Source organism: Sarcophilus harrisii, chromosome 2 (genome assembly GCF_902635505.1).
Source record: "Sarcophilus harrisii chromosome 2, mSarHar1.11, whole genome shotgun sequence".
Lineage (NCBI taxonomy): Eukaryota > Metazoa > Chordata > Mammalia > Dasyuromorphia > Dasyuridae > Sarcophilus > Sarcophilus harrisii.
Window position 1 is genome coordinate 271,082,220 of NC_045427.1, and position 27,965 is coordinate 271,110,184.

At 33.1% G+C, this 27,965-nt stretch overlaps 1 protein-coding gene across 5 annotated transcripts in view; it reads left to right on the forward strand.

The window, feature by feature from the left end:
* The window catches only part of HECTD1 (HECT domain E3 ubiquitin protein ligase 1), an 89,450-nt gene extending 61,485 nt beyond the window's left edge, over window positions 1-27,965 (forward strand). For 2 of the 5 annotated variants that reach the window (XM_031952261.1, XM_031952262.1), the window contains exons 24-43: window positions 4-180; window positions 5,487-6,323; window positions 7,099-7,320; window positions 10,923-11,056; window positions 11,691-11,813; window positions 13,175-13,331; window positions 14,061-14,283; window positions 15,318-15,372; window positions 15,617-15,799; window positions 16,356-16,563; window positions 16,645-16,730; window positions 16,947-17,074; window positions 18,418-18,619; window positions 18,976-19,113; window positions 19,698-20,305; window positions 21,517-21,595; window positions 21,766-21,859; window positions 23,078-23,228; window positions 25,884-26,028; window positions 26,131-27,965. In XM_031952261.1, coding sequence (XP_031808121.1) covers window positions 4-180; window positions 5,487-6,323; window positions 7,099-7,320; window positions 10,923-11,056; window positions 11,691-11,813; window positions 13,175-13,331; window positions 14,061-14,283; window positions 15,318-15,372; window positions 15,617-15,799; window positions 16,356-16,563; window positions 16,645-16,730; window positions 16,947-17,074; window positions 18,418-18,619; window positions 18,976-19,113; window positions 19,698-20,305; window positions 21,517-21,595; window positions 21,766-21,859; window positions 23,078-23,228; window positions 25,884-26,028; window positions 26,131-26,268 — 4,088 coding nt within the window. In that variant the 3' untranslated portion in view covers window positions 26,269-27,965. The remainder of the gene's footprint in view (window positions 1-3; window positions 181-5,486; window positions 6,324-7,098; window positions 7,321-10,922; window positions 11,057-11,690; window positions 11,814-13,174; window positions 13,332-14,060; window positions 14,284-15,317; window positions 15,373-15,616; window positions 15,800-16,355; window positions 16,564-16,644; window positions 16,731-16,946; window positions 17,075-18,417; window positions 18,620-18,975; window positions 19,114-19,697; window positions 20,306-21,516; window positions 21,596-21,765; window positions 21,860-23,077; window positions 23,229-25,883; window positions 26,029-26,130) is intronic. The other 3 variants (XM_031952263.1, XM_031952265.1, XM_031952264.1) reach the window with 3 other exon arrangements.

A 27,965-nucleotide genomic window follows, 5' to 3' on the forward strand; every position in this document is an offset into this window, starting at 1 on the left:
TAGGAAAAGCAGCTAAAGAAGCAGAAGCTAATTTAAGGAGACAGAGACGTCTGGTACGTTCCCAAGTTTTGAAGTACATGGTTCCTGGAGCCCGGGTAATACGAGGAATTGATTGGAAATGGAGAGATCAGGATGGCAGCCCACAAGGAGAAGGCACTGTCACAGGAGAACTACATAATGGTCAGTAGGTACCTATTTTGAGAATTATGGGATTTTTTTAAATGCCATATTGGTATTTTTATCAAAACTTGGAATTGATTTCTACTTTTTTCTCTCCATTTCAATAATATTTTGGATATTGAATAGATATAAACTTTTTTTTTTCAGGACTGTGACACAATTCTATTGATTATACTGGCAACCATAGTTTATTTTATGAAGAATTGAAATAGCTACTTTAGTGATTGTGAGAATTGTAAAGATCCCAAATTATCTCTGCATATTGGTTATTTTAAAAAGCGTTATTACTGTGATAATGGTATAAGTCAAAATACCTAAATTTTTAATATTACTTTGTCAATGCATATAACAACTTAGATAACTTACTTTCTATATTTCTTTTATCTTAGCAACTGTGATATTCTTATTAGTTTTATAATATATTGTAGATTTCTTGTCTTTCTGGCTTCGCTGGGATAAGGCAATATTAATTTTTTGGGGGCGGTTACTATAAATTCTATTAAAAAGCATTTTAAAAAGCTTCCAGTTGCATACGAATATGAGTTATCTGCATGGTTGTCTTTCCTTTCTCCTGCCACTCTTTTTCTTTGTGAGGTTTCCATAATGGATAAATTAATAGAGTAAATTTTCTTTTGATTATTTGACCTTAATATTTATTTCCCTAAATTCAGTGTTATCTAAATAAACCTCAGTATTACATTAAAGAGTTGATGGTGGGTTTTAGTTTGATCTATTCTATAATGCTGATCAGAACTATCAAAAATGTCTAAAGCATGTGGATCCTTTTCAGTAGAGTCTTGTCAAATAAAAATAATAAGAAGTAAATTTTCCATTTTTTTCTTGCTCACATACTTCAAAATAATAATCAGCTATTATGCATGGAAACCAATCATTTTTTTAAAGCCAAAATATAAACTTTATTTGTTTTATGTTTTGGCAAACATTCTCTTTTCTCCTTGTTAAGTTATTCATGAAATGAATTTTAGTGCCAAGGAAAGATCAAAGATATAATTGATTGGTCTTATTATTTAGCAATAGTCAAATTATACCTGCTTCAACTCTATAAGAGAAATGAGTTTGACTGGGTATGTGGAGTGATAAAATTCTTCTGGGGGTTTTCGATCTCTAAGATAATAATTTCATAACAGTCATGCCCAACAGCCTTTATCTTAATGTGGATTTGTGTATGAGATATGCATTGTAGCTTATAAAATAAATAATTATTTACCAAGTGGTTATTAAGGAGAGAGGTTGTTGTGTGTACAAGTAAATTTTCAAAGAAAACAAATTTAATCCTATTGTAAAGTCATATGAAAGACTTGTATTTTGATAAGGCATTTTGGATCATCTAAAGTTGTTTTCCTTTCCATTTTTGTTTGCTTTTGCTGGAATACTTCTTGAGAAAAACATTCCATTATTGTCTTTTTCCACAAATTTTCTCTTATCTTTAAAAGTTTCAGTCCTTGTTCTTTCTTGGGAACATATGTCATACCTATATTTTCAACAACAATACATATCATATGTTGAGTATAAAATTTTTTGTGTGTGGCTAATTTTTTTTAAGGATTCTAATCTTTCTTTGATTATTTTAAAAGTAGCATTTTAGTTCTTTCAGGCAACAGCAATTCTTTCCTTTCCCTTTTCCTTCAACTCCTAGAAGTAAAAATGAAAAATAGAACCTTTGAGCTGACAAGCAAAACTGATAGCCACGTTTGTCAATATACAAAAATATATGTCTTACTCAGTTCCCTATATCACATAGCCTCTTGAGCAGAAGACAGGTAGCTTGATTTATCATTATTATTCTGGCATCATGATTAGTCATTGAATTGATCATTTATTAAGTGTTCCAGTGTTGTTTTTATGACATTGATGTTCTGGTTCAAATTTGTCTCTTGGACCTGGTCATTTCACTCTTTATCAGTTTATACAAGTCTGTTTAGGGCTTTACTTAAATGTCCCCTTTATAAATACCTTATATCACAATAGTATATTCTGAAACTATAATTTGTACAGCCATTCCCCGAATCATAGACACATCCTTGGTTCCAATTCTTTGGACATTAACTTTGATAAAACATTCATTAAAGAGAGCTATACAAAAATAATGTAGATGGTTTTGATAAATAGCATATTACCTACACTCATGGTTGGATTGAGCAAATATAATAAACATGATAGTTTTTTAAATTAACTTGAAGATTTAATGAAATACCAATAAAAATTCCAATGGATTATTTAAAATAATTAGATGAATTTATGGGAAAATATATATAATAGATAGTTTATAGTAAAATTCATATGGAAAAAGTAAGTTGGGTAATATAATGAACGATTATAATAAACCAAACCAATGAAGGTAAACTATTACTATCAGATCTCAAAATATTATGAAATAATCATTATAAAAACTGTTAAATATTGGGAAAAGCATAGATTGATTAATGAAACAAAAGAGAGAATCCAGAAGTCATATCAAATATTTGTACAAGCTAAATGTTAGATAAACACATTCTTGGAAGCACTAATAAATGGAATCACTGCTAAAAATTGTTGGACAGTCATATAGAAAAAAATGAGTTTGGATCCTAAGTCTTGACAGTCTAGAAATGAAATCAAACTGTTACTTATTCTCCCTATAGTATTTTCAGTAGTTCAAAAGAAGTATTCACTTGTTAAATTTGGCATACAACATAATAAAATCTAACTAGATCACTAATCTAAACATTTACAAAAATCTATAGAGAAAGAGAAATAGGCATGCCAGTTGCTCAGGCTTTTGAAGAAAATACTCAAGTGCTGAGTTGGACTAATGTGATATTTAAGCACCTAACCAGGAGCTCTTAGTGCATACCACATCCCACCCTTAATGCAAGTTTCCCTTTACTAGACTCTTAACCTTATTTTTCTTTTCTTCTGGACCACTTGTTTGATGGGAGCCATTCCCAGTGTCATGAGAATCATTATTCCTCCCAAATTAGAATTCTGTATTTTCTCCATAGAAACATTAGTTTGTGTATTAGTTATCTTTATTGAACTAATAATATACTATTATTGGTAAGTTTGAGAAAAGTTTATGGAATAACCTCAGAAGCCTTTGTTATAATGTTTATATGGGAAAATGTGTTTTTATTTTCAAAAAGTTAACTTAAAATTGAATTTTTGATAATTGATTTGTAAGTTTGGTCTTGTCTGTATGAAGAGTAACTAAAAAGGATAAAGAGCATATATTTATCTATAAAGAAAAAAATTAAATTTAACAAGTCCTAAAATACTAAATGTCATTACATTTGGTTTAATAATGTTTCTAAAATTTTCTACTTTTCCCCATCTCTTCTTTTTTTAAAAGAAATGTGTTAATTTCAGAGGGCTACTCTGCATATAAAGAAAATTAAGATGGTAGCCAAATAAAATAGATTAAATCCATTTAAGATTTTTTTGTGAATATGCTCAGATCCATATAATTAACTTCACTGGATGATTGAGTTGCATAAATTTTTGTATATAGTCAGGGGTGTTCTAAAAGGACCAATAATACTTAAAGCAGGCATGTATTTACTTCTTACTATTGCTAGTAATGTTTCAAGCATTTTAAATAGCTCCAGAATTATTAAAATACTTTTCCATAGGTAGATCCTAGGAAACATTTTGTTTTTAATATTAATTACATCTTTTGAGTTTAGAGACAGATAAAAACATGAAACTTTTAGAGACCATTTGTTACCTCAATATTAATAGTTAGGAAGTGTGTTGCTTTTACATTTACAAAATATTTTATATATGTCCCTTCATTTGATCCTCACAACAGCTTTGTGTGGGAGATAGTATTTTTTTCTTCCCTTATTTAGGTGAGAAAGTTAATGCAAAGAGAGGTTAAATGACTTGTTCAGGGTGACATGAGGCAGGAGGCAGGATTTAGGATAAGGTCTTTCTCATTCCAAGTCTAACATTTTATCCACTGTGCTCCCTACTTGCCTCCTATATATTTTTAAATTTGAAAATAAAACATAGCTTTCTTATTTAAGAAAAAGTATGTAGTACACAGCTTTCTTCATATATGAAATGCTTAGATTATAAATCTTCAAAATTGTTAAACTATTTTCTTTTTCAGATCAATTTAATGTTCAACTCATAACTTTAAAATTTAATTATCTTTATTTTATAGCAAAATGGTTTTTTTTTCAGGTACATATTAAGGCAAATGGAAAAATTACAGTTCTTTACTATAATTCATTTTATAAGATCATTAATATAATTATAATAACAGATCAAATCACTGAATTTGAAATTTTCTGTGCCTGATTCATCTCATAAAGATGAATGTACTAAAAAAGAGAATCTTTTGAACTTCAAAATCTGAGCAAAATGACAAAAACTGTCATTACCGTAAAACTTTAATGTTTTATTTGTAATATTCTCCCATGGATTGGTAAAGATTTAAAGACTACTTTCAATATGTGCAAAATCAGTAAACCAGAGGTTGTTGTTTTGTTTTTGTTTTTTTTTAATGTGATTTTGTGTTTTCAGAGAGAGGGGACCACTTGACTGTATAATTTTACTTAACATAGTTTAAAAAAAAGAAAAGGTTTGTTAATTTCTGAATTTGCTTAAAATATAGGATTTTTTTCTTTTTTATAAGTATTTGTGCTTTTATAAGTATTCACTAAGAAAAATGAAACAGAAAACTCCACAGTGAATAAGATAACATTTTCATTTTGTGTGTGTATGTATATGTGTGTGTGTGTGTGTGTGTATATATATATATATAGATAGATAGATAGATAGATATAGATATAGATATAGATATAGATATAAAATCAAAATGAATTGTCAGAAAGTAAAAATAATATACCAGGTTTGTCTGAAATATTTTGCTTAGAATAGTTTTAAAAAAAATAATTAACTTAGAAGAATTTACTTTTCTGTAGTACTTGATGGTTTTGTAAAACACTTTTCTAATAGTAGTCATAAACTAAGATAGTGTAAGCTCAGAAAGATCAGTGATTTGTTTATAATCACACAGCCAGTGGAACCCAGGTTTCCCTCCAATTCCAGCATTTGTTCTTCTGTTCTGTTGTGAATGATATGACCCAAAGAATACTGACCTTCAATACCTTACAGAGACAAAGGGTTTAAATCGATTGAATTTTCAAATCTCCTATTTAAATTTATAGCTGGCAGACGAAAGTTATTTAATGACTTCTAGTAACTCAGAGATACAAAGCTGATCCCATATTGTGGAGCTTCTGTCTGACACGCTCCTGTCTGCTTTGTGCTGGGTCTCACAAACTCCTGTCCCTTTCCAGGCTGGATTGATGTCACCTGGGATGCTGGTGGCTCAAACTCTTACCGTATGGGCGCAGAAGGAAAATTTGACCTCAAGCTTGCACCAGGGTACGACCCTGATACAGCGGCATCACCCAAACCTGTTTCATCCACTGTTTCAGGCACAACACAATCATGGAGCAGCTTGGTGAAAAACAACTGTCCAGACAAGACCTCTGCTGCTGCAGGCTCCTCAAGTAGAAAAGGAAGCAGCAGTTCTGTGTGTAGCGTGGCCAGTAGCAGCGACATCAGCTTGGGTTCGACCAAAATGGAGCGGAGATCAGAGAGTGTAATGGAACAGAGTATAGTTTCAGGAACTGATGTCCATGAACCGATTGTTGTTCTCTCGTCTGCTGAAAACATGCCTCAAGCTGAAGTAGGGTCATCCTCCAGTGCAAGTACCAGCACCTTAACAGCGGACACAGGAAGTGAAAATGCGGAAAGGAAGTTAGGTCCTGATAGTTCTGTTCGTACTGCTGGAGAGTCTAGTGCCATATCCATGGGGATTGTGAGTGTTAGCTCTCCTGATGTTAGTTCAGTGTCTGAATTGACTAACAAAGAAGCAGCTTCACAAAGACCCCTTAGCTCTTCAGCAAGTAACAGACTCTCAGTAAGTTCTTTATTGGCTGCTGGGGCCCCTATGAGCTCTAGTGCAAGCGTTCCTAACTTATCCTCTAGAGAAACTTCTAGTTTGGAATCTTTTGTAAGGAGAGTGGCAAACATAGCACGAACCAATGCTACAAACAACATGAATTTGAGTCGAAGCAGCAGTGATAATAACACTAATACTCTGGGGAGAAATGTGATGAGCACTGCAAGTAAGTGATCTTTCCTTATGAAAGACAATGCTTTTCTCAACTCTCTTAAGTGGTGTAAAATAGAGCCTTTTAAATAGTGATTTATGTTTATTTTAAAAACTGAAATTCTAATTGGTTTCTAGTGCTTTTGAATTATAAAAGTTTTTAGGATATCAAAATAATAGTTGAACAGACTTCTTTTTATATTGAAGGGCTCAAATTAATTATATTCTAAACCAGGGGCTCACTAACTGTTCCAAGGGCCAAATCCATCCCTCCTCCTGTTTTTGAACAGCCTACTTTATTTAAAAATGGAAAAATTCATGGCTATTTCTGTCATAAACTAAAGAAGCTTTAGTTTTGGTTTCCTAAAGTAACTATAGAGATTGTTTAATAAGAGGGAAATGTTAGTAGTTGAGCATACTTCATTGAAATTAGTGTTATTCTGATACAATTTTTGCTTGGATCTTGATTATGTTAGTTTTAGTGGAGATAAAGCTTTGATTCTAGTGGAAGCAAATCTTCAAAGTAATTTGTTTTGGAAAATATGACTGAAAAGATTATTTTAGTTCTTGTTTATATTCAGCCACTTTTAGTTATAGTTTGAAGATATAATAGTCATTGTGAAACAGTTTGATGTTAGGTCTCCCAAGTTAGTTTTAATCTTCATAGCCATTACATTTATTACTAAGCCTGCTTAAAAGTTGTTTTCCTTGTTTTGATTTTTTTTTTTTTTTGGTTTATTGCACATATGGGCATGTTTTTTATTTTTAACTTGCCATCTTTTTATCTATAGCTTCTCCTCTTATGGGTGCTCAAAGTTTCCCTAATTTGACTACAACTGGTACTACATCTACAGTGACAATGTCAACATCTAGTGTTACTAGCAGCAGTAATGTAGCCACAGCAACAACAGTTCTATCAGTTGGTCAGTCACTAAGTAATACTCTAACCACCAGCCTCACATCAACCTCAAGTGAGAGTGACACAGGTCAGGAAGCAGAATATTCATTATATGGTAAGTTATTATTAAATCTTAAGTTGTTGGTTCTTTTATATAGTCACTTTATCTCTTCTGAGAGAACTTTAGACTTTTCTATATAAAAGTTCTAATTAAAATGTGTTGATTTTAATTGCCATGATTTTATAATACAATATGTAGTTTCTTTTATAGGAGAATCAAAAATGCAAAATAATTTACTTGGATAAGTATTGAAGTGTGGGGGAGGGGGGAGAGATTGGCAACTATCTTAGCAGGTATTGTACTTGAAATACTTAAAGGAAAGAGAAGACAAAAGTGCAGGTAAATAAGCTTTGTTAAAATATTTTAAAATTGACTTAGAAAAATTATTATATGTTTTTTAGCAGTTGATATTTCAATATTAAGAAGTTTTATTGTTTTATCTATTTTGTTTCTTCCCCCTCCTTCCCCCTCTCCTCCCCTGTCCATATGATCTTTTACTTTTATCAGGCCTTTCTTGTCTTTTTTTCTATTAACATCTAAATCTTGTCATTTTGTGACCTTGAGGTTTTTTGTTTTAACCTAGTGAAATTAAGTATTTATTTGTTAAATACCTGATATATGTAAAGGAGTGAGTTAAGCCTACTATCAAATAAATATCAGTAAAGATGAAACAAACAAATAAGTATATAAAAGTTGTGAAATGGTTATCAAACATGGCAAGTAGGCAAAGAAATTTAAAGAGAAGGGATCAAGGAAGATGATAGAAAATTTGGTATCTAGACTTGACTTGAAAGAAAAGAAGTTAGACAGATATTGAATCAAGGAAAAGTTGTTTCAGTCTTAAAAGATCTAGTGCACCAAAGCAAGGAAGTAAAAGAAGTCACTCCACTTTGAAGCAAGGTAAAATGTACTGAGAGATAAGACTAGAAACATCACTTTGGAGCTAGATTATAGAAACCCATGAATACTAAACTAAAAAGTAGTTTATATTTTATTTGGTGTGCATTTAAGAACTTCTGTTGTTTGTTAAGTAGGAAAATGATTGTGAAGATTGTACTGGCCCTGTATTTGTGTCTAAATTTAATCTTGGCACTGCTAGTCAGTATCTATAATGTCTGTGTGATCTTGGGCAAGTAATTTATAAAGCCTCACTTTCTTTTATAAAATGAAGGAGTTGGACTGTATGATCTTTTAAAGTCTCTTTTAGCTCTAAATCCTCAAATTTTTTATGCTTTTCTAAAAGTTGTAGTATCTGAGTTGAAAGGGACTTCAGTGACTCTACTATAATTCTAAAACTGAACAAAAATTCCCCTTTACAACCTGAAAAGTCATTTAGACTTTGCTTGAAGACTTTTACTGAGGAGGAATTAACTGCTTCCCAGAGCAGCTAGTTCATTCCATTTTTGGGTTACTCTTATAAGAAATGATCTGGTGTGTCATAGTGGATAAAGAACTGACCTTGTGGTCAGAAAAACCTGGATTCAAGACCTATCTTGTATAGAAGTGTATATGTCATTTAGTGTTTCAATGTCTTAAGCCAGTAATCTACAAACTCTTTTTCATATATTTATATTGCTAAAAAAAAAAAAAAAAAAATCAAAAACATTATTTTTCCAAAAAAAGCATGTACCTTGTATGTGAATGCTTATTTATTTTTATATATGTACTCAAACAAATTTTAATACTACTATATTAAAAATTTTGGGCATCAGAAAACTTGTACAAAAATAAAAATTTAAAGGGAATTATACCTAAGGATGAGAAAATATTTGAGCTGTGAGTGAGTATAGTGTCACTGGAGGAGGAGGAGAGTGTCCTGATCAGATATATTTTAGAAACATTGGCAGATGTATGGAGGACAGATTAAAGAGGGGAGGCACTTGAAGTAGTGAGAGCAATTAGGGGGCTTTTGTAATAAACTAAGGGACAAGAAGTGTTGTGGTAGGAGAAATTAAAGTAATTGACAAGTTTTATAGAGAGAGAATCAAAGGAAATGAAAAATAAGGGATCCTAATATCCTAAAATGATGATGTCTGCAATAGAAATGGAGGAGGTTGAAAAGGGGATGTTTGTAATCACAGCCTTTCATGCTTCCTCATCATTCTTTATCACTGAAAAATGAAAAGTGTGGGTATAGTAGAGCTTTCCCCACGCTACAACTTCTTCAGACTACAGAGGTTGTTACTAAGGAGTACCTGCTATAGTCACCAAATCAGGGATGAGTGGGGTTGGGAGATTGTGGGGATTATAGAGTTGTAGTAGAGAATCTGCCCTTCACAGCAGATGTACATACAGAGTATGGTGATTATGTTTTAACTGCCCTGAGGCTGTGGGGAATGTTACACTTTGCACAACCTCATGAAAGTCTTTCCAGGTTTTTTGAGAGCGTCCTGTTCATCATTTCCTGTAGCATAATAGCATTCCATCATAATCACATATCACAATTTGTTTATCCATTACCCAGTTGATGCACATCCCCTCAATTTCCAATTCTTTGCCTCCAGAATGGAGCTGCTATGAAATTATTTTGTACATATATGTCCTTGTCCTTTTTGTTTTTTATCTTTTTGGGGGAAATATCCAGTATAGACTAGATAATGTGATGCTATCTTTCCACTCCCCTCCCATTTTTTTTTTTTTTTATTTGTATTTTCCAATCTTGGGGCCTATTCATTTTGTGATACTTGACAGGTAAGCCTTTTCTCTTTACCTTAAGATGTCCAATTCATCTTTCTTGTATAGTATATTTATATATAGATACACATTTCTTTCTTGGATATAGTATTCTTTGATCTTCTGCGTATTCTCATGTGGTAGTGATGTTGGAGTTATGTCTCTGAGCCACATAGACTGTTTTCTTATCTATTTTCTCATGATCTAAACCAGGAACTAGCTCCTGTTCTTTTGATTAATAATTGACTTTTCTCTGCTTTTATCTTTTGTATAAAATGTAAACACACATACAGACTCACATCCCAATACATATGTGAATAAACAAGCATACATGTGTATACATAGTATGTGTATATATAAACATATGTAGCAAGAGTGTATGTTAATATACTAATATAGGATGAGACTAGGCTATACCTGTTAGATTTTAGAAAAGAACCTTTACAATTAAACACAAGTTAAATATATCTGTTAAACACTTTTTTGTAATGCAAAGTGTAATAATATTTATAAGATGTAATTTAACTTGGAAGATTTCTAATCTGAAATTTTTAATCTATTATGTTGACTCCTAGAGTAAAGAAGGAAAAAGAAATGCCTGTTATTTATTTGAGGACCTTTTAGTACTTACTGAGTACTTCTACAGTATGATTTTAAGAAAGAATAGACTCAGTACAATTAGATAATTTTTTATTCCAATAGACCAGGAAGAAAATAGACCAGAAAAAATAATACATTTTTATTAACTCCCTTCTTTATTAACTACTTCATTATTGACTGTTGCATCTTGTCCTTGTTGTCTTGCCTATTTGTAACCAATTTATCCTACAGATTCCCCTGTAATCATGTTTGGGTCATTTTATCCTTAATATACAATTTCATATTTTGTTCTTAGTTTTATCTTGTTTTATATAGATGTGTATGGTATTTTTTTGTCAATTCACGATTTACTTCAAAAGTAAAATTATTATGTTATTCTCTAGATTTTCTTGATAGCTGCCGTGCAAGTACATTGTTAGCAGAGTTAGATGATGATGAGGACTTGCCTGAGCCAGATGAAGAAGATGATGAAAATGAAGATGATAACCAGGAGGATCAAGAGTATGAAGAAGTTATGGTACAGGAAATTTCTTGGCTTTTGTTCATTGATGTAGGAAAGTGGTGCTCCCAGGAAACATGCTAAATTAAAAGTATTATAATAAAGGAAAAGCTCTCTTAAATGGAAAATTGGGGATTAAATAATCTTTTCCCTGAGCAGTGATGAATGTTTTGACTGATGGGTTAAAAAAATGTTGGATAATGAAATTTAAAGATATATTGAAGTATATCTTTAGTGTACATCTCTTATGTATGGTTTAATTTAGTGGACTAAATTAGACTGTTTCATGTTATCCAGCTGAGTCTAGTGCCTGAAAAATCTATTTATAGGAACTTGAAAATATTGGGTCTCCTTATATTAACTTTTCCATTTGATCAAATTTAATAAAAATGCATTTTTAATGGGGAAGGTAGTAACTATTTTTAGTGTTTAAAACTTAGAAATGAATAATAAATTGGTTATAGTTATGATCAGAAAGGGTTGCTTACAAAACTATTCACTTTTAAGTTTTTCTGAAAGTGACCTATAAAGTTCCCAATTTTAATAACAGAGTGTGTTGTTTCAGAGTAAAATTGGTCAGGCTAGGGGAAATAGTCTTTATGTAATTAAAAATTTTTTACTTTTTTTTTTTTTTTTTTTTTTTTTTTTTGAGATTCTGAGGCGTCCATCCTTGCAGCGTCGGGCAGGTTCCCGCTCTGATGTGACTCACCATGCTGTCACATCACAGTTGCCACAGGTCCCTGCTGGCGCAGGCAGTCGGCCCCTTGGGGAACAGGTAGACTTCAGTTAATCTATATCTTTAAACCTTAGGTTCTTTTGTTTTTTTTTTTTTGTTTTGTTTTTGTTTTTTTTTAGTCATTACAGCTTTTTATTTACAAGATATATTCATGGCTAATTTTTCATCATTGACAATTGCAAAACTCTTTGTTCCAATTTTTCCCTTCCTTCCTCCCACCCCTTCCCCCACATATCAGGTTGAGCAGTACATGTTAAACATGTTAAAACATAAGTTAAATACAATATATGTTTACATGTCCAAACAGTTATTTTGCTGTACAAAAAGAATCGGACTTTGAAATAGTGTACTATTAGCCTGTGAAGGAAATCAAAAATGCAGGCGGACAAAAATAGAGGGATTGGGAATTATATGTAGTATAAACCTTAGCTTCTTGAACCCAAACTATTTTTTATATATATATATATATTTTTTTTTTTTTTAATTGTAACAAAATAGCAAAAAAAAAAAAAAAAAGAAAAAGCTTAGAATATATGCCATTGCTTGTGAAAAAGAGTAGATAAGTAATATCTCTACAGAACATTAGCAAGTGACATTTCCTAGAACACATATATTCCTGGATATTTTACTTCCTTGGACTTGTGGGGGGGACTTGTTTGGGGATAGAGGGGGAGGCTTACTGTTCCACTGGGGATATAGCTGTGGTAGCTGAGACTCGCCTTCTTTCTTAAACTCTCATCTTGGCCATGAGGACCACGGAACCTGTAGTGGCAAAGTTTCTAGCATTTGGTACTTTGCTTCTCAAAGTCACATTTCATTAATTTCTGGGGCATGCTACAAAGCTTTTTAGTGTTTAAATTAACATATAAATGCCAGTAGGATATGTAACCACAACTTACTCTGGTTAAATTGTTAAATGTTTAGCAAATTTTTTTTCAGTCCAATAACTATAAGTGGAGAAAGTACCATTTTTTCTTTTTTCTTTTGGACTAAGGTTAGAGGGTTGTGTTTATATAAATTTATGTAGTTTTTGCCATAAAAAATTTAGCAACATGTTATCAGAGCAAGCACTTTATTATTCACTAATAGAGTTAGTCAGGAATAAAAGGTTAGAGGAAATGAAGTAGGTTTTTGAAAACATATCTATCTTTTTAGTTACAGTCCAAGGAGAATTTGGCAGGATAATTCCTTCTGTCTTATATATAATCTTTTACATATGTAAATTTAAATTTGCTTATTCTTTGATGGGACACAACTCAATTGTACTACTAAATTAGCAACTATGAAGAAGCCTGTTTGCTGCCCAGAAACATTTCACTGATTCCACTTCTTTTTCATGAATAAAATTATTTCACAGGTGATGTTTGGCTGACATAGAATTTTTTTTTTTTTTTAACTAGGAAGAGGAGGAGTATGAAACTAAAGGAGGACGTCGGAGAACTTGGGATGATGATTATGTGCTAAAACGTCAGTTTTCAGCATTAGTACCTGCTTTTGATCCTAGACCTGGTCGTACTAATGTTCAGCAGACAACTGATTTAGAAATTCCACCCCCAGGTATGTAGACAGAATAGTGTGTATTTTATGTCTTCTGATTAATTTTAGTTTATTAGACATTAAATAAAATAGCCCATGTAGTGAGCTTAGAAAAAGGAAGTTCTGGTTTAATGTGTGAACTAACAAAAAATAGAAGTGTTTTGTTCTATTTGGTCCTGAAAATGAAATCATGTCAATAGAAACATTTCAAGTACAAAATATTTTGATAAATCTGAGCTGTTGCTGTTCATTATTATAAACAACACGTAACTTTATGAAATCACAAATTTGTGTTTTTTTGTTTTGTTTTGTTTTTTTATTTGAAATTTATCCTTATTTTAAAAGATTTGTTTTCAAAAGGGCTAATGATGAACATGGACTCTCTTTAATCTTTCTGTCAATTTTATATAAAACACAACTGGGCACTAACAGTTTAAGTAAGTACTATAAAAAGATGGAAAGGGCATTTTTGCTTAGTTGTGAAGGGCATGTTTTATAATATAGCAATGTCTTGAATAAACTTGGCTAATCTGTAGTACACAAACAAGCATTTAGGCTAGAAGGTGCCTATAGATATGATTAAGTTTATCCCTTTGCCTTTAAAAGGTAATGTATTATTCATATAATTAATGTATGTCATAGAGAAAGGAGTAAATGTCATTTCTTACTGTTGGTTTTATAGGCTTTCTACTTTATTATGGTATATGTTTTACTGTAATAAAATTTTCTCATGGTTTTCAAATTTTCTAGGTACACCTCATTCAGAGCTCTTAGAAGAAGTTGAATGTACTCCATCACCTCGATTAGCACTTACTTTGAAAGTAACAGGTCTTGGAACAACTCGTGAAGTCGAATTACCCCTCACTAATTTCAGATCAACCATCTTTTACTATGTACAAAAATTACTTCAGTTTTCCTGTAATGGCAATGTGAAATCTGATAAACTTAGGCGTATTTGGGAACCAACATACACGTAAGAGATTTTTTGAGTTACATTTTCATATTATTTGATGGGAAATGACCCAAATTTGAACTCTATTTCTGACAGTAGTTCAGGTTGTTTTTTATAAACCAAAATTTGTAGAGTTATTTAAAAATACCTATTTGGTTACCTTTTTCTTTTAAAATGTATAAAGCATTGATTAATATGAAAGAATATCTATTTATATTGGGGACAACTAGAAAGCTCAGTGGATAGAGCACTGGTCCTGGAGTCAGGAGGGCCTGACTTCAAATCTGGCCTCAGACACTTAACATTTCCTGTCTGTGTGATCCTGAGCAAGTTACTTAACCCCAATTGCCTCACTACAAAAAACAAACAAACAAACAAAAGAATATTGAAATAAGTTTTGTAATTTGATGGTTGACATTTTTTACTGTAAGTATGCATTATAAAAGTAGTTATATACTATCAAAGTCTCTTATGGAATTCCTTCAGTTTTACTTAAGGAAAAAAATAAGCAGAACAACATACAACGTATATACAATTTCTTTTTCTAGTCTCTGACTTTCTCCTCTGCTTCTTTTTCTTTCCCATATCCAACTTCTAATTTTTGGCTTTTGTCTTTGAAAATTGTTGCTTTAATTACTATGTGCTAAAAATGTCCTTTTTTCATCCATGCCTCTGGTTATTCTTTTAATACAACCTCAATGGAAATAGTTTTCCATTCTGTTGTAGTTCTTTCCAGTAGTAATCAAGTTCATTATCAGCACACTATTATGACTTAATCAAGATTTCTGTAATTGTTATTGTGTGCTTGGTTTGTAAGTATGATGAAATATTCATTTCATACGTCTTTCTCTAAAATTAGTGACTTCTCTTGCTTTAGCCCCTAGTTTTGAAGTAACCTGTTCTGTTTTTATTCATAAAACTTCTCCCAAGATATTACATTTATTATCCCCCTCAGGATGTGGCCAAAGGGTGAACCCTTATTAAAGTATAAATAAACTTCATTGGAAATAAACTTTAAGAAAAGACTTAATTAATTTGGATATCTTCATATTTAGAATCATGTACAGAGAGATGAAGGATTCTGACAAAGAAAAAGAAAATGGAAAAATGGTAAGAACATTTTCTTTATTACTTTTTCAAGTCTTTTTTTCTTGCTCTTAGTTGATAACCAACATGTTGTTTTTTGTAAGATGCACCATATGGGAAAAAAAGTAATACTAACAGCATTTTAAATTAGAAAAAAAAAGTTGTTACTTATTAAATGCATGATCCTGAAGATATCATAGTGTGATGCATGTAAACATCTTAGACTTTACAATCAGGAAAGACCAACATTTGGTTCTTCCTATTGTAGGGTTGCTGGTCTGTAGAGCATGTGGAACAGTACCTTGGCACTGATGAATTACCAAAGAATGACTTGATAACCTACCTGCAGAAGAATGCAGACTCCGCTTTCCTGCGCCACTGGAAATTAACCGGCACTAATAAAAGTATTAGGAAAAACAGAAATTGTTCTCAGCTCATAGCTGCATACAAGGTATATGTCCTCATCCAAATATTGTTCTCTTTGGGAATGGCTGTATGCTTCATTTAGCGGCTTTGTAGGTTCTTCTTATAAGGAGGAAGATGATAATGGGGTGTTTTTAGAAGTGTGTTTGGGGGCAGCTAGGTGGTGCAGTGGAGAGAGCACCAGCCCTGAAGTCAGGAGGACCTGAGTCCAAATCTGGTATCAACTACTTAACACTTCCTAAGTGTGTGACCCGGGGCAGGTCACTTAACCCCAGTTGCCTCAGGAAAAAAAGAAGAGGAGGAGGAAGTGTGTTTAGTTAGTGATGTCCATGTTTCAACATTTCATTTTAAAATCTAGCCTTATAGACTCAGATGTAAAATTTCTTATAAATGTATACAACTTGTTAGGAGTTATTTGATGGTAAAAGAAATTGATTATAGTTTGATTTATGCAATATTTTTTCCTAGAAGGCATATCTTCTCTGCAGCTTTTAACAAAGTAACCGTTTTCACATGATAGATTTCACTTTTGATTTATTCTAAAAATGTGATTTAATGATTAATTTTACTAATTATTTCTATAGGATTTTTGTGAACATGGATCAAAGTCTGGATTGAGCCAGGGAGCCATTTCTACTTTTCAAAATTGTGATATTCTTAGTTTGGCCAAAGAACAGCCTCAGGCCAAAGCAGGCAATGGGCAGAATTCATGTGGAGTAGAAGATGTTTTACAGCTATTACGTATTCTGTATATAGTTGCAAGTGATCCTTACTCAAGGTCTTCCCAAGAAGGTATGTAAGAAACCTTGTCTGGTTTCTTCAGCATCATTTAAAAAGCCAGTCAAGTTTTTATATTTTTATTAATGTTTACAGAAGGAGATGAGCAGCTTCAGTTTAATTTTCCACCAGATGAATTCACAAGCAAAAAAATCACTACGAAAATATTGCAGCAGATTGAGGTAATTACACCAGGCCAATGAACTATGCGTACTGTAAGTGCTGGGCTTTTGAAGTCCTTTCTTTGATATGTTCTTCTCTGCCTGATTTCTTTATAGCTATTTTTATTAATTTCGACCTTGACACACTTTGCATTTGCTTAATTGGATAACAGAATTTACTATTCCTGTTAATTCATATACAATATTCAGACCATTGTTTTATACAATAATTTTCAGGAACCATTGGCACTAGCAAGTGGGGCCCTGCCAGACTGGTGTGAACAGTTAACCAGCAAATGTCCCTTCTTAATACCTTTTGAAACCAGGCAGCTTTATTTCACATGTACAGCATTTGGAGCATCCAGGTAAGAAATATATCTCCTTTTAAAAGATGTTTAATATGGTAATTATTCTTAAGAAGCAGTACCATAGTTAGGGCTACTAAATATTTATTGCTGTAATCTTTTAAATTGTGTCTAAATTATAAATTTTTGCTTTGAAATATTCTTTAAATATTGCTTTTGATTTGAAGAATAGGGTGGACAAGGTTTTGAATTATGCATCTGTTGCTTTCAGTAGGCTTACATAGAAGTCTTACATGTTTTCCTGGGACAGGGGAAGAAGACAGAAAAATACATGTTTTATGTAAAGGTCTCAGGTTTAAAAATACTTTTATAAAATAGAGTTGTGATTCAAACAAAAACAAAAATATGTTTTCGAATTATTTGAGGGAAATTATTGTTATGGGAAGACCAGATACCAAGTTTATAGACTTTTTTTTGCCAAATATTAGTTTCTATTCATCTTAAATTCTATTGTGAGCTATACATTTCTGTTGCAATTGAAACATTTATTTTCCCAATAGATTTTCATCTCTTGTGATAATTACAAGGTGAAATGTTTAAATGACAAATAATTATGGTACTCAGCAATTGTATACCTATAAAGGGGATTTAATCCTGTGGTTTTTCATTCATAATATATTAGGAAAATAACTTTTATGAACTGAGAGGGTTGAGTTAATGCTCTGAGTTGTAAATTTAATGCTTGTTATAGTTTCATTGCTCTTTCTGTTTTAGAGGTTATTAAATGTGCAAAGGACTTTCTCTGTAACATGAAAAATATTCATATTTAATTACTTTGAATATTTTCTGGTGAATGGAAATATGATAACAACTCATTTGCATATTACACATTATAACTTCTGAAACATTTTTCTTTGAGTGTCTTATTTGAACATCACAAAAGCTATCAGAACATTGTAAGAGTTATCCCCATTTTATATTTGAATTTTACATTTTACATTTGAATGAATTGAGATGCAAAAAATTTTAGGGACTTGGCCATGTCACCTTATAAATCCCATATGCAGTATTTAAACTTGTCTTTTCCAATCACCTTCCTATATGTGGTGTCTGTGTGTATTCATATATGTACATACATACGAATAAATATTTAAATATTTTATTTTATTCCGTAGAGACTACACAGTAAATTTGTTGAAGAGGAGACTTGTAATACTTCTTCTCTTAGACTTAATTTAGTGATTTCCCACATTTCTTTTGTATTTTTGCTGTTGGTGATAAAATTTCTACTTCTATTCGCTTTATGTATTTTTAAAAATGTTTTAACTAAAAATTTTTAATAGCATTGATAATTTACTAGTTCCAAATATGATACATCTGTACACAATTTTTTCTTCTTTCAGAGCAATAGTATGGTTGCAGAATAGACGTGAGGCTACTGTTGAACGAACAAGAACAACAAGTACTGTAAGACGAGATGATCCAGGAGAGTTTAGAGTTGGTCGACTTAAACATGAAAGAGTAAAAGTTCCACGTGGTGATTCATTGATGGAGTGGGCTGAGAATGTTATGCAAATACATGCAGATCGGAAATCAGTTCTAGAGGTACAACATTTCAATTAGATGGCTTCTGTGGTGGAAAGGAGCTCACCTCTTTCACTTGTACATGTCAAAATTGAGGACCAGTATCTTTTCCTAGTGTCACATGGTTCATAATTATAATCTAAGATAAGAGTGGATTTCTGCTATTGCTACAATAATTTCTAAGTATTAAGTTTTATGTTGAAAAGACATTGAAAATTTTTATTTTTAAACTAATTATAGTTTGTTGAGTGATAGACAAACCACATAGACTGATTCATACATAAAAGTTAAAATGAGATGTGCACCCTCTCATCTATCTTATAGAAACATTTTGATGATTAATTTAAGTCACTTTCCCAATCTTTTCATTATTTCAGGTTGAGTTTTTGGGAGAAGAAGGAACTGGCTTGGGACCTACGTTAGAATTTTATGCTCTGGTGGCAGCAGAATTCCAGAGAACTGAACTGGGAACATGGCTTTGTGATGATGACTTCCCAGATGATGAATCTCGTCATGTAAGATCCATTTTCTCCATTTGAAATCGTTATCTTAGAATTACTGATCCATTAACATAGGACCAAAAAATCAGATGTTAAGAGCATATGAATTTTGGAACCATAGGACTGCTTATATAAGTAACAACAAACTTTTTATCCTCTTTATTGCGATGTCATTGCACCTGAATTGAAAAAATTTTAAACTTGAGTGTTTAATTTTTTAAAATTAAAAACATCTCCCCTCCTCTTATCCTGTAGGGGCATTCTCCTCTTTCCCTCTTTCCCCTATTCTCCTACATTTAGTTTGAAATAACTTTTTGTTGATGCGTAACAACTTAACTGTATCTTGAAAAAGGATCTTTAGAATTAAGGTTCCATGCCCCAACTACTTTAGTGAAACTTTTGTTATTGAATATTGTGATTTAGCATTATTAGGTTCGTGATTGTTAACATAATTCAGCCACCACAAATATTATTTTAGAATTTATTAGGCAAAAGGCAATATTTGTGGATACTCCCATTTTCTAATAGGAAGATAGGAGTCTTAGTTTATATATGATTCAATTGTACTCTAATTATTTTCTTCTTTTTACAACATTCAGGTTGATCTTGGAGGTGGATTGAAACCCCCTGGATACTATGTACAAAGATCATGTGGACTTTTTACTGCACCATTCCCGCAAGATAGTGATGAACTTGAAAGAATCACAAAACTTTTTCATTTTCTTGGAATTTTCTTGGCCAAATGCATTCAGGACAATAGACTTGTGGACTTACCTATTTCTAAGCCTTTCTTTAAACTCATGTGTATGGGTGACATTAAAAGCAATATGAGTAAACTGATTTATGAGTCACGAGGTGATCGAGACTTACACTGTACTGAAAGTCAGTCTGAAGCATCTACAGAAGAAGGTCATGATTCACTTTCAGTAGGAAGCTTTGAAGAGGATTCAAAATCAGAATTTATTCTTGACCCACCCAAACCAAAACCCCCAGCATGGTTTAATGGAATTTTAACTTGGGAAGATTTTGAACTGGTAAATCCACATAGAGCCAGATTTTTAAAAGAAATTAAAGACCTTGCTATTAAAAGGCGCCAAATTTTAGGCAATAAAAGTCTTTCAGAAGATGAAAAGAACACAAAATTGCAGGATCTAATGTTGAAGAATCCATCAGGTTCTGGACCTCCTCTTAGCATAGAAGATTTAGGGTAAGATTTATATATATGCTTTTTAGAGCTGATAGCTTCCCTTTTTTCCTCCCTAATTTAGGAATTCCTGTTTATGGGGAAAATCACATATTATTTCTTGTTGTCTTGTAAAGTCTTAAGTAAAAGAGTATTAAACTTGACTAGTGTCAAGTTAACAGATAAATGCCAGAAAAATTCTGTAGAATTTTTTTTTTTTTTATTAGCACTTAGACATCTACTATTGGTATAAGGATTATTATTTCTGAAAGGTAAGAATATTAATCATAGTAATAGTTAAAAATCTCAAATTCTAGATTTAGTTTATTAAAGGTCATAAATTCATAGTTCAAGTGCTTAAAAGTTCAAGTGCTTTTAGCTTTGAATTTTTGGGGGAAGAAGGGACTGTCTTTGCACCTACACTAGCCTAAATTAATCAGATTTAGTATCTTCTTTTTTTATGGAAGGTAGGGATATGTTATGTCCATATATGAACCTTTTCTTTGTGTGACTGTGTATATAATGTTAGCATTTTAATTTTAATTCAGGTTATTTGACATAAGCTGAACTTATTATCTCCACATGATTAGGTTTGTTTTTAAGAGGCTTTTTTTTCCTTTCATTTTGCTAACAGTTCATATTAGCAAATATTCAAAGTTTTCTGGAGTGGTAGTGGTGATCTAAGTCTTCTAGTATCTCCATATCCTCTAAAACCATGATACTTCTATATAAGTCATCATACGTTAATGCGTTAATGTTTAAGATCACAGATTTACATTAAGAATTGTCTGCTTTTCAATGGCACTGGTGTAGAATTTGTAATCCTTTTTTTTTTTTTTTCCAAAGTTAATAATTTTCTTCCTGTTGTAATCAGTAAAGTTTTAAGAATTTGTAAAATTGAAGCAGAGAGAGAGAGAGACAGAAAACACATCTTTCACATTAGCCTCTCATACATTTATAATTAATGGAGTGACTGAAATGTGAGAGATTTCCCCCCAAAAAATTGGCACATTGAAAATTAATTGGTTTCTTTTCAGAGCATCATATTATTTTAACATTTAATTAAAATTACTTAAATTGAAGACATAAGTAGTTTAAACTTATCATTTCTCCTTGCTTTAGGTTAAAGAAAGTTATTTTGGATCTGGAGTTTTGGGGGGGGGAGGGTCATTGCAAGCCAGTACCTGCCCAACAATTTGGACTGGTAATGAATCCTTTTTTCTTTTACTTTTTAGTTTAAATTTCCAGTTCTGTCCTTCCTCCAGAGTTTATGGATTTACAGCTGTGGATCTCAAACCTCGAGGTGAAGATGAGGTAAAAGTTTTGTTTCAATGATTAGATAGATTTTGATATCTGTATCTTGGAGGGGAGATAGACAGTCTGTCTCTCTCTTCATATACATATATATATATATATATATTGCATTAAGAAATGCCTAAACTATCCTTTAATGAGTATACTAATAATTTATTTTTTCTTTGTAGATGATTACAATGGATAATGCAGAAGAATATGTAGATTTGATGTTTGACTTCTGCATGCAGACGGGTATTCAGAAGCAAATGGAAGCTTTTAGAGGTAATTTTAATTGTCATAAGAAGACTCTTTAGGACATTTTTTTTTTAGATTAATTGAAGTGAGGGAATTGAATATATTGAAAACTTTTCTCATTTGTGGTTCCCTTTCTACTAGAAACTCCTATTTAGTATCACTTGTATCATTTGGGTTCTTTCTCCACTTCTTTCTTTATATAATTCGCCCATCCTCCTCCCTCCCACTTTTTTGGAGGTAGAGCTAAATCATAGGAAATCTTTGGCAAGGTGCTGGGCTGGAGAAATTTGGTAAAGACTGGTGTCGCTAATTTTTCTTGTGAAAACTACTACTGTGTGATTTGTTTTGTAGGTTTCTTCATAGAGGGTTGTTCTTCCTCTCTAGTTCACCAGCACAAAAAAGGAGCTAGTGAGATTGAAGAGAGCTAGGAAGAGTTTGTCAGAATCTTCTGAGGGGTTCAGCCCCTTAGCCCCTGATTATTCACTGAAAGTTGGTTGCTAAACCTTACATATAGAGTTTAATAACTGAATTATTATTCATCTATAAAATGGGCAGAATAACTACATTCTTCCTAGTCCAGAGTTTTTTAAATATTTGTTACAGGTTAGGTACTGTGCTAATAAGCATTGGGAATACCTAGAAAGGTATAAGACAGTCCTTGCCCTCACAGGATCTGAAAAATGGGAGGGAAAATGGGAGAAATTAACTAACTAACATGGAGCATGATGAAGTCCTGTAGCTGGTATATGTAAGAAATATGAGGATAGGGAAAGCTAGGCGGCGCAGTGGATAGAGCACCAGCCCTGAAGTCAGGAGGACCTGAGTTCAAATCTAGTCTCAGACATTTAACACGTCTTAGTTGTAACCCTTGGCAAGTCACTTAACCCCAATTGCCTTAGCAAAAAAGAAAAAAGAAAGAAAGAAATATGAGAATATCTGATTTGAGTTGATTTCATCTTTCAGAATGATGTTTCTGAAGATTATAACAATCCATGAGATGCTTCTGAGGTTTAAATTTTTGGCAGCAGATTAGTAGAGAAATTTTGAGTAACTGAAGTCAGTTTTTTATTCATAACTATTTCCATGGTTACTTTTAATGTTTTAATAGCATATTCTTCATGTATTATATATTCTTTAGGTATTAAAACTTAATAAACTTAAAACTTTGTTTTGAAATCAGAATTTAGAAATGGAATTTTCATTTTTTGTTAATGTTTTTTCCCTTCATTGATTTATATGATAAAGATGGATTTAATAAAGTCTTCCCAATGGAGAAGCTGAGTTCCTTCAGCCATGAAGAAGTCCAGATGATTCTTTGTGGAAATCAATCACCATCCTGGGCTGCTGAAGATATTATCAATTATACTGAGCCTAAGCTAGGCTATACACGTGATAGGTATGTGCAAGAAAATTAGAACAAAAAGAAGAGATTTGCATCATAACTTATATAAGGCAAATGAAAATTGATAGGAAAGGTGCATTTTGCTATAAATTGTTTATTATGGATCTCTCTTTTCATTTGAAATTTTCTTTGTCATGAATTGTTCATTGAGGTGTTAAAATCATTTATACAAAAATTCTATTAATAGAAATCATCCCCATCTCAACATCTATTATTGTCACTTTTAATCCTCTGTAACTCCGTTAGCAAGTATTGTAATCCAGATAATAAGGAATTGTCTCATCTTCTATCATTCTCTTCTTCTTTTGCCTTCAAAGCAGTGATCTGGGAGGGGGTATTTACATTCTGTCAGGCTCTAGAGATGCAAGTACAAATAATGAAACAGTTCTTACTTGTTAATTCTTAAGCTTATATTCTAATGGTGAAGATAAGTACATATAAAAATATATAGCATAAACAAACAAATAATAAATATTATTTTATTAGTAGTTTAAATACAAGATAATTTTGGAAGGAGGACACTAACTTAGGAAGTTATCCTATCATCCCAGCCATGAGGGACTGCTATTCAGCAAAGACATTGAGACAAGATATATGAAATTGTGTGTGAGGAACAAAGAGAGGGCAAATTTGGCTAGAAGGAGCAGTAATATCCAGAGGCTCAAAAAGATAGGTAGATTGTGGCCAGATCGTGATGAGCTGTTATCCTAGAGACAATAGGAAGCAGATGGATGTGATTAGGGAAACTATGTGGTCAGATCTATGTTTTAGAAACTTTTTTTGGCAGCAATATGTAAGATGGACTAGAAGAGAAGACAACTTGAGGCAAACATCAAGAACTTGACCTAATTTCGTAGCTCTTAGTAGGGGTTCAATTTTAGAGATGTTATGAAGGGAGAAATGGCAGAATTTGGTAATTAATTGGATATGTAAGCTGAGGAAGAGTGAGAAGTCCTAAAATAATGTTTTGAATACAGGCTTGGTAGATTGGAAGGAAGTGATACCTTTGACAAAAATGGGGAAATTTGTAAGAGAGGAAAGTACATTGGGAAAGATAGGTCAGTTTTGGACATAGTGAATTCATCATGTCTCTGGGACATCTAATTTGAAATGTCTCATAGGTAGTTGGTAACATGGGATTAAACTCATGAGAGAAATTAGAGCTAGAGAGGTGTGTGTATGCGTGCGTATGTGTGTGCATAGGTATACATAGATGAATGATTAAATTTGCAGAGGTAGAGGAAGAGAGAAGACAGTCTAAATGAAATCTTAGTGAATGAATGTTCACTAACTGTGAATACATTAGGAGGTGGATCAAGAGAGTTTAATGTGGAAAAAAAAAAAAAAAAACACAGAAGAGAGAATATCCAAGAGGAGGTGAGGCTGGTCAACAGTGTCAAATGTGTAGCAATTAAATTCAGGATTAGTAGTGAGGAAAACCCATCAGATTTGATAATTAAGAAATCATTACTAAGTTTGGAGAGGACAGTTTTATTTGAATGATGAGGTTGGAAGCCACAGTGTAAAGAGCTGAAGCATCAGTTCTCTCTGTGCAGAAAGTACACAGAAGTAGCAGCTGTAAATAAATTTTTCTAGGAGTCTGAGCAAGAGAGAAGAGATAGAGGATACAGAAAATGGTAAGATTTAGTGAAAATTTTTTAAGGATGTGGGAAACTTGGGAATATTTTAAAACAGTAGGGAAGGAATGGCAGGGAGAATTGTTTGAAGTGATGAGTTAAGATGCAGTATCCTGTAAAAGATAGGAGGGCCATAGGATCAAGTAAATTTGTCAAGGTTTTTGTCCTTGGAGAGGGGAAATGAGCAAACCTCTTTGTCAGAAGGGAATGGAGGAGAGAGTAGCACATCATGGGAAGGGGTTTGAGATGATGAACATGGAAGAAAAGGAGCTCATATCTCATTGTGCCAGTGTGTTGGGGGTCTTAAGGTAGGAATAGAAAGTTTGGAGTACCTTTGGACCAAGATGGAAAGAGTTAGCAACGCCCAGTTGAGTTTGGATAACATGAATAGTCACCTCTCAGTGACCTTAGTTGGAGCAAATTCTCTTCAAACACAACTCACTTCATCATATGGTAGGATTTGGAGCTGGAAGGGACCTTGGAGGCCTCTGGTCCAGCTTGCTCATCTTGGAGATGATGAAATAAGAGGCTCTGGAGCTCACCCAGGGCAGTAAATATCAAGAAGGAGTGGGGAGGAGTTTGAACCCAGCTCCTTGTAGGCTGTATTAATCCATCCTCTTTTTGAAGTTTAAAGTTTTACCATTTCCCCCACATCATCAGCCTGTAGTGTAGAGAAAGTGTGTAGGATGGGGTGTGTAGTATGGAAGGAGACTCAATTCTGTTACTTTAGTAAGATGAGACTTGAATTACTTAACTTTCCAAATTAGTGTGAAGCACTCTTTTAGTACTAAACCACAAGCTCCAAGTAACCTTGCATTATCTAAGTTTTCTTTATCCACCTGCATTTAGTTCTCTGTGTTGTAGACTATACATGTAAGTTTGTGGTTGAATTTAGAAAGACCAGGCTCAGTATTGAACTCAAAAGCTGGCAGTGAGTCTAAAAACAGTGGTGGTTCCTGTAAGGGCGGCCGCCTGAGGCGACTTGTGGAATCTTCCCTGTCTCCTTGTCTAGCCCCGGCTTCCTGCGCTTCGTGCGGGTTCTGTGTGGCATGTCCTCTGACGAACGGAAGGCCTTTCTGCAGTTCACCACCGGCTGCTCCACTCTGCCCCCCGGCGGCCTGGCCAACCTTCACCCCCGCCTCACAGTTGTGCGCAAGGTATGGGCTCCCCCATGGGGAGGTATGGGGGAGGGCCCTGGGCATGGGCCAGCGCCCTCTGATGCCTGGGTCACGGCTGTGGTTTCCTTCTCATCTCTGCAGGTTGATGCTACAGATGCAAGCTACCCGTCGGTGAACACGTGTGTGCATTACCTTAAGCTGCCTGAGTATTCCTCCGAGGAGATTATGAGAGAGCGCCTGCTCGCTGCTACTATGGAGAAAGGCTTTCATCTCAACTGAGCTGTGGAGTGCAATGAAAGACGTCTGAGACTTTTTTTGATAATAGTGAAGCCTCTTGTGTTTGTGTGCAGAAAAGTGTATGACCTTCACGCCAGGCTCTGATGACACTTGCCTTTTTTTTCCACCTTTGAGGCTTAGAAACTTGTGGAGTAAGTTTGTTAGCTGCTAAAGACAAAAATGAATCCCTTTTAAATACCCAGCCAGCAGGTAAATAGCACAGAAAACACTGTGTGATGCTTCCAGGGCTCATGTGACTGGAATAAGGTGGTCCTGTTTGATTGTTCCAAAGAGCAGCTCCTCAGATCTTCAGTGTTCACTGAAAAATTTCTAAATGTATTTGTGTAAAATTTGTCATTTCATGCCCCGTACACTACAGTTGCCATCACTGATCCCTATTTTGCTGGCTTTTAAGCTATTTGGTCAAAAAACCTGCTTCCTTAAAACTTAGAGAGTTAATGGGCATCATCTCAAGCTTTTTCTTTCCCTTTTTAACGATGCCTGCACTATCAGAGTATTCTAGTGTTCTCTCTTTTGTTTGGCATATAATCATGCACAACCTTTTTATTTCTTTGAAGTGGGAGTATATTTTTATTTCCTAATGCCCTGCTATAAAGATCAAATTCTTAAGTGTGTTTGTGCAGCTCAACAATAAAGCTATGTTTAAAAATAAAAATAAAAAAACACTGGTTCTAGGTGCAAGGCACACTTAAAGCAAGTTTTGCTTTTGGTTGTATTTTCTTTGTATATTATAAACATTTATTTAACTTGTTGCAGTTTGAAGTAAAAAAAAAATTCCAATGTGTATGCTCAACAATAATCATTAAAATGTTTGCAGCGTACAAATTCGTGTCATGTGACTAATTCACTGCCACTCATCAAACTTTGAGCTTGACCAGATTATCTTTTATTTTTACTGCCAGATTTCATTTCATGAAATTACTCTAGAAAAAAAATTTTTTTTTCATGTGATAAATTCACTAAAAAGTTGACATGTAAAATTTATGGTCACTAAGCTTGTGATCATTTCAACAACGAATTCAGTCTTAGTGTTATGTTAGCAAGAAACAACTGTTGTTACTTGTATTAACTTTTTAAAAACCAAACCTATTACCCTTATATCCACAGAAACATATAAGTTTTAAGTTTTTATTAGGTAATCTTGAAAAAGCTGTGTTGGAATGAAGAAACCTTTTCCAATACAGTTTCTGGGTTTTGAAGACAGTTCTGAATATCCTCAGTTTGCAATTCCCAAACTCTTGAGACTCTAAATCTGCCTATAGGTGAAGTCAGCATTGATAGCCTTGACTGTAACCTTGACTTAACCAGATATTCTTTTCAGAGCCAAGAGCATGTGATTAAATTGCATTTTTACCTACATAGCAGGTACATTTCTATATCTGAGTGGTCATACTATCCATAGTTAAAAGATTTGGGATCTACCATTTTCAGTTGCTAAATGAGAATTTTGTGACTTGCTATTGAAGTCAATATTTAAAAATACATTTCACCTCACTGTCAATCTCATAGTTTTCTGTGAGAGGTAAAGTCAAAGTGAAAACATAATAACAGCAATATCTAAATGTATGATCTTTGCTTTAATCCAAAAAATACCAGTGGTGTTAATTGTCTCGATAAGATCACGAGTGCATGACTAAAACTTTGTAGTAGTATTTGGATTAAAATACATTTTATATGTT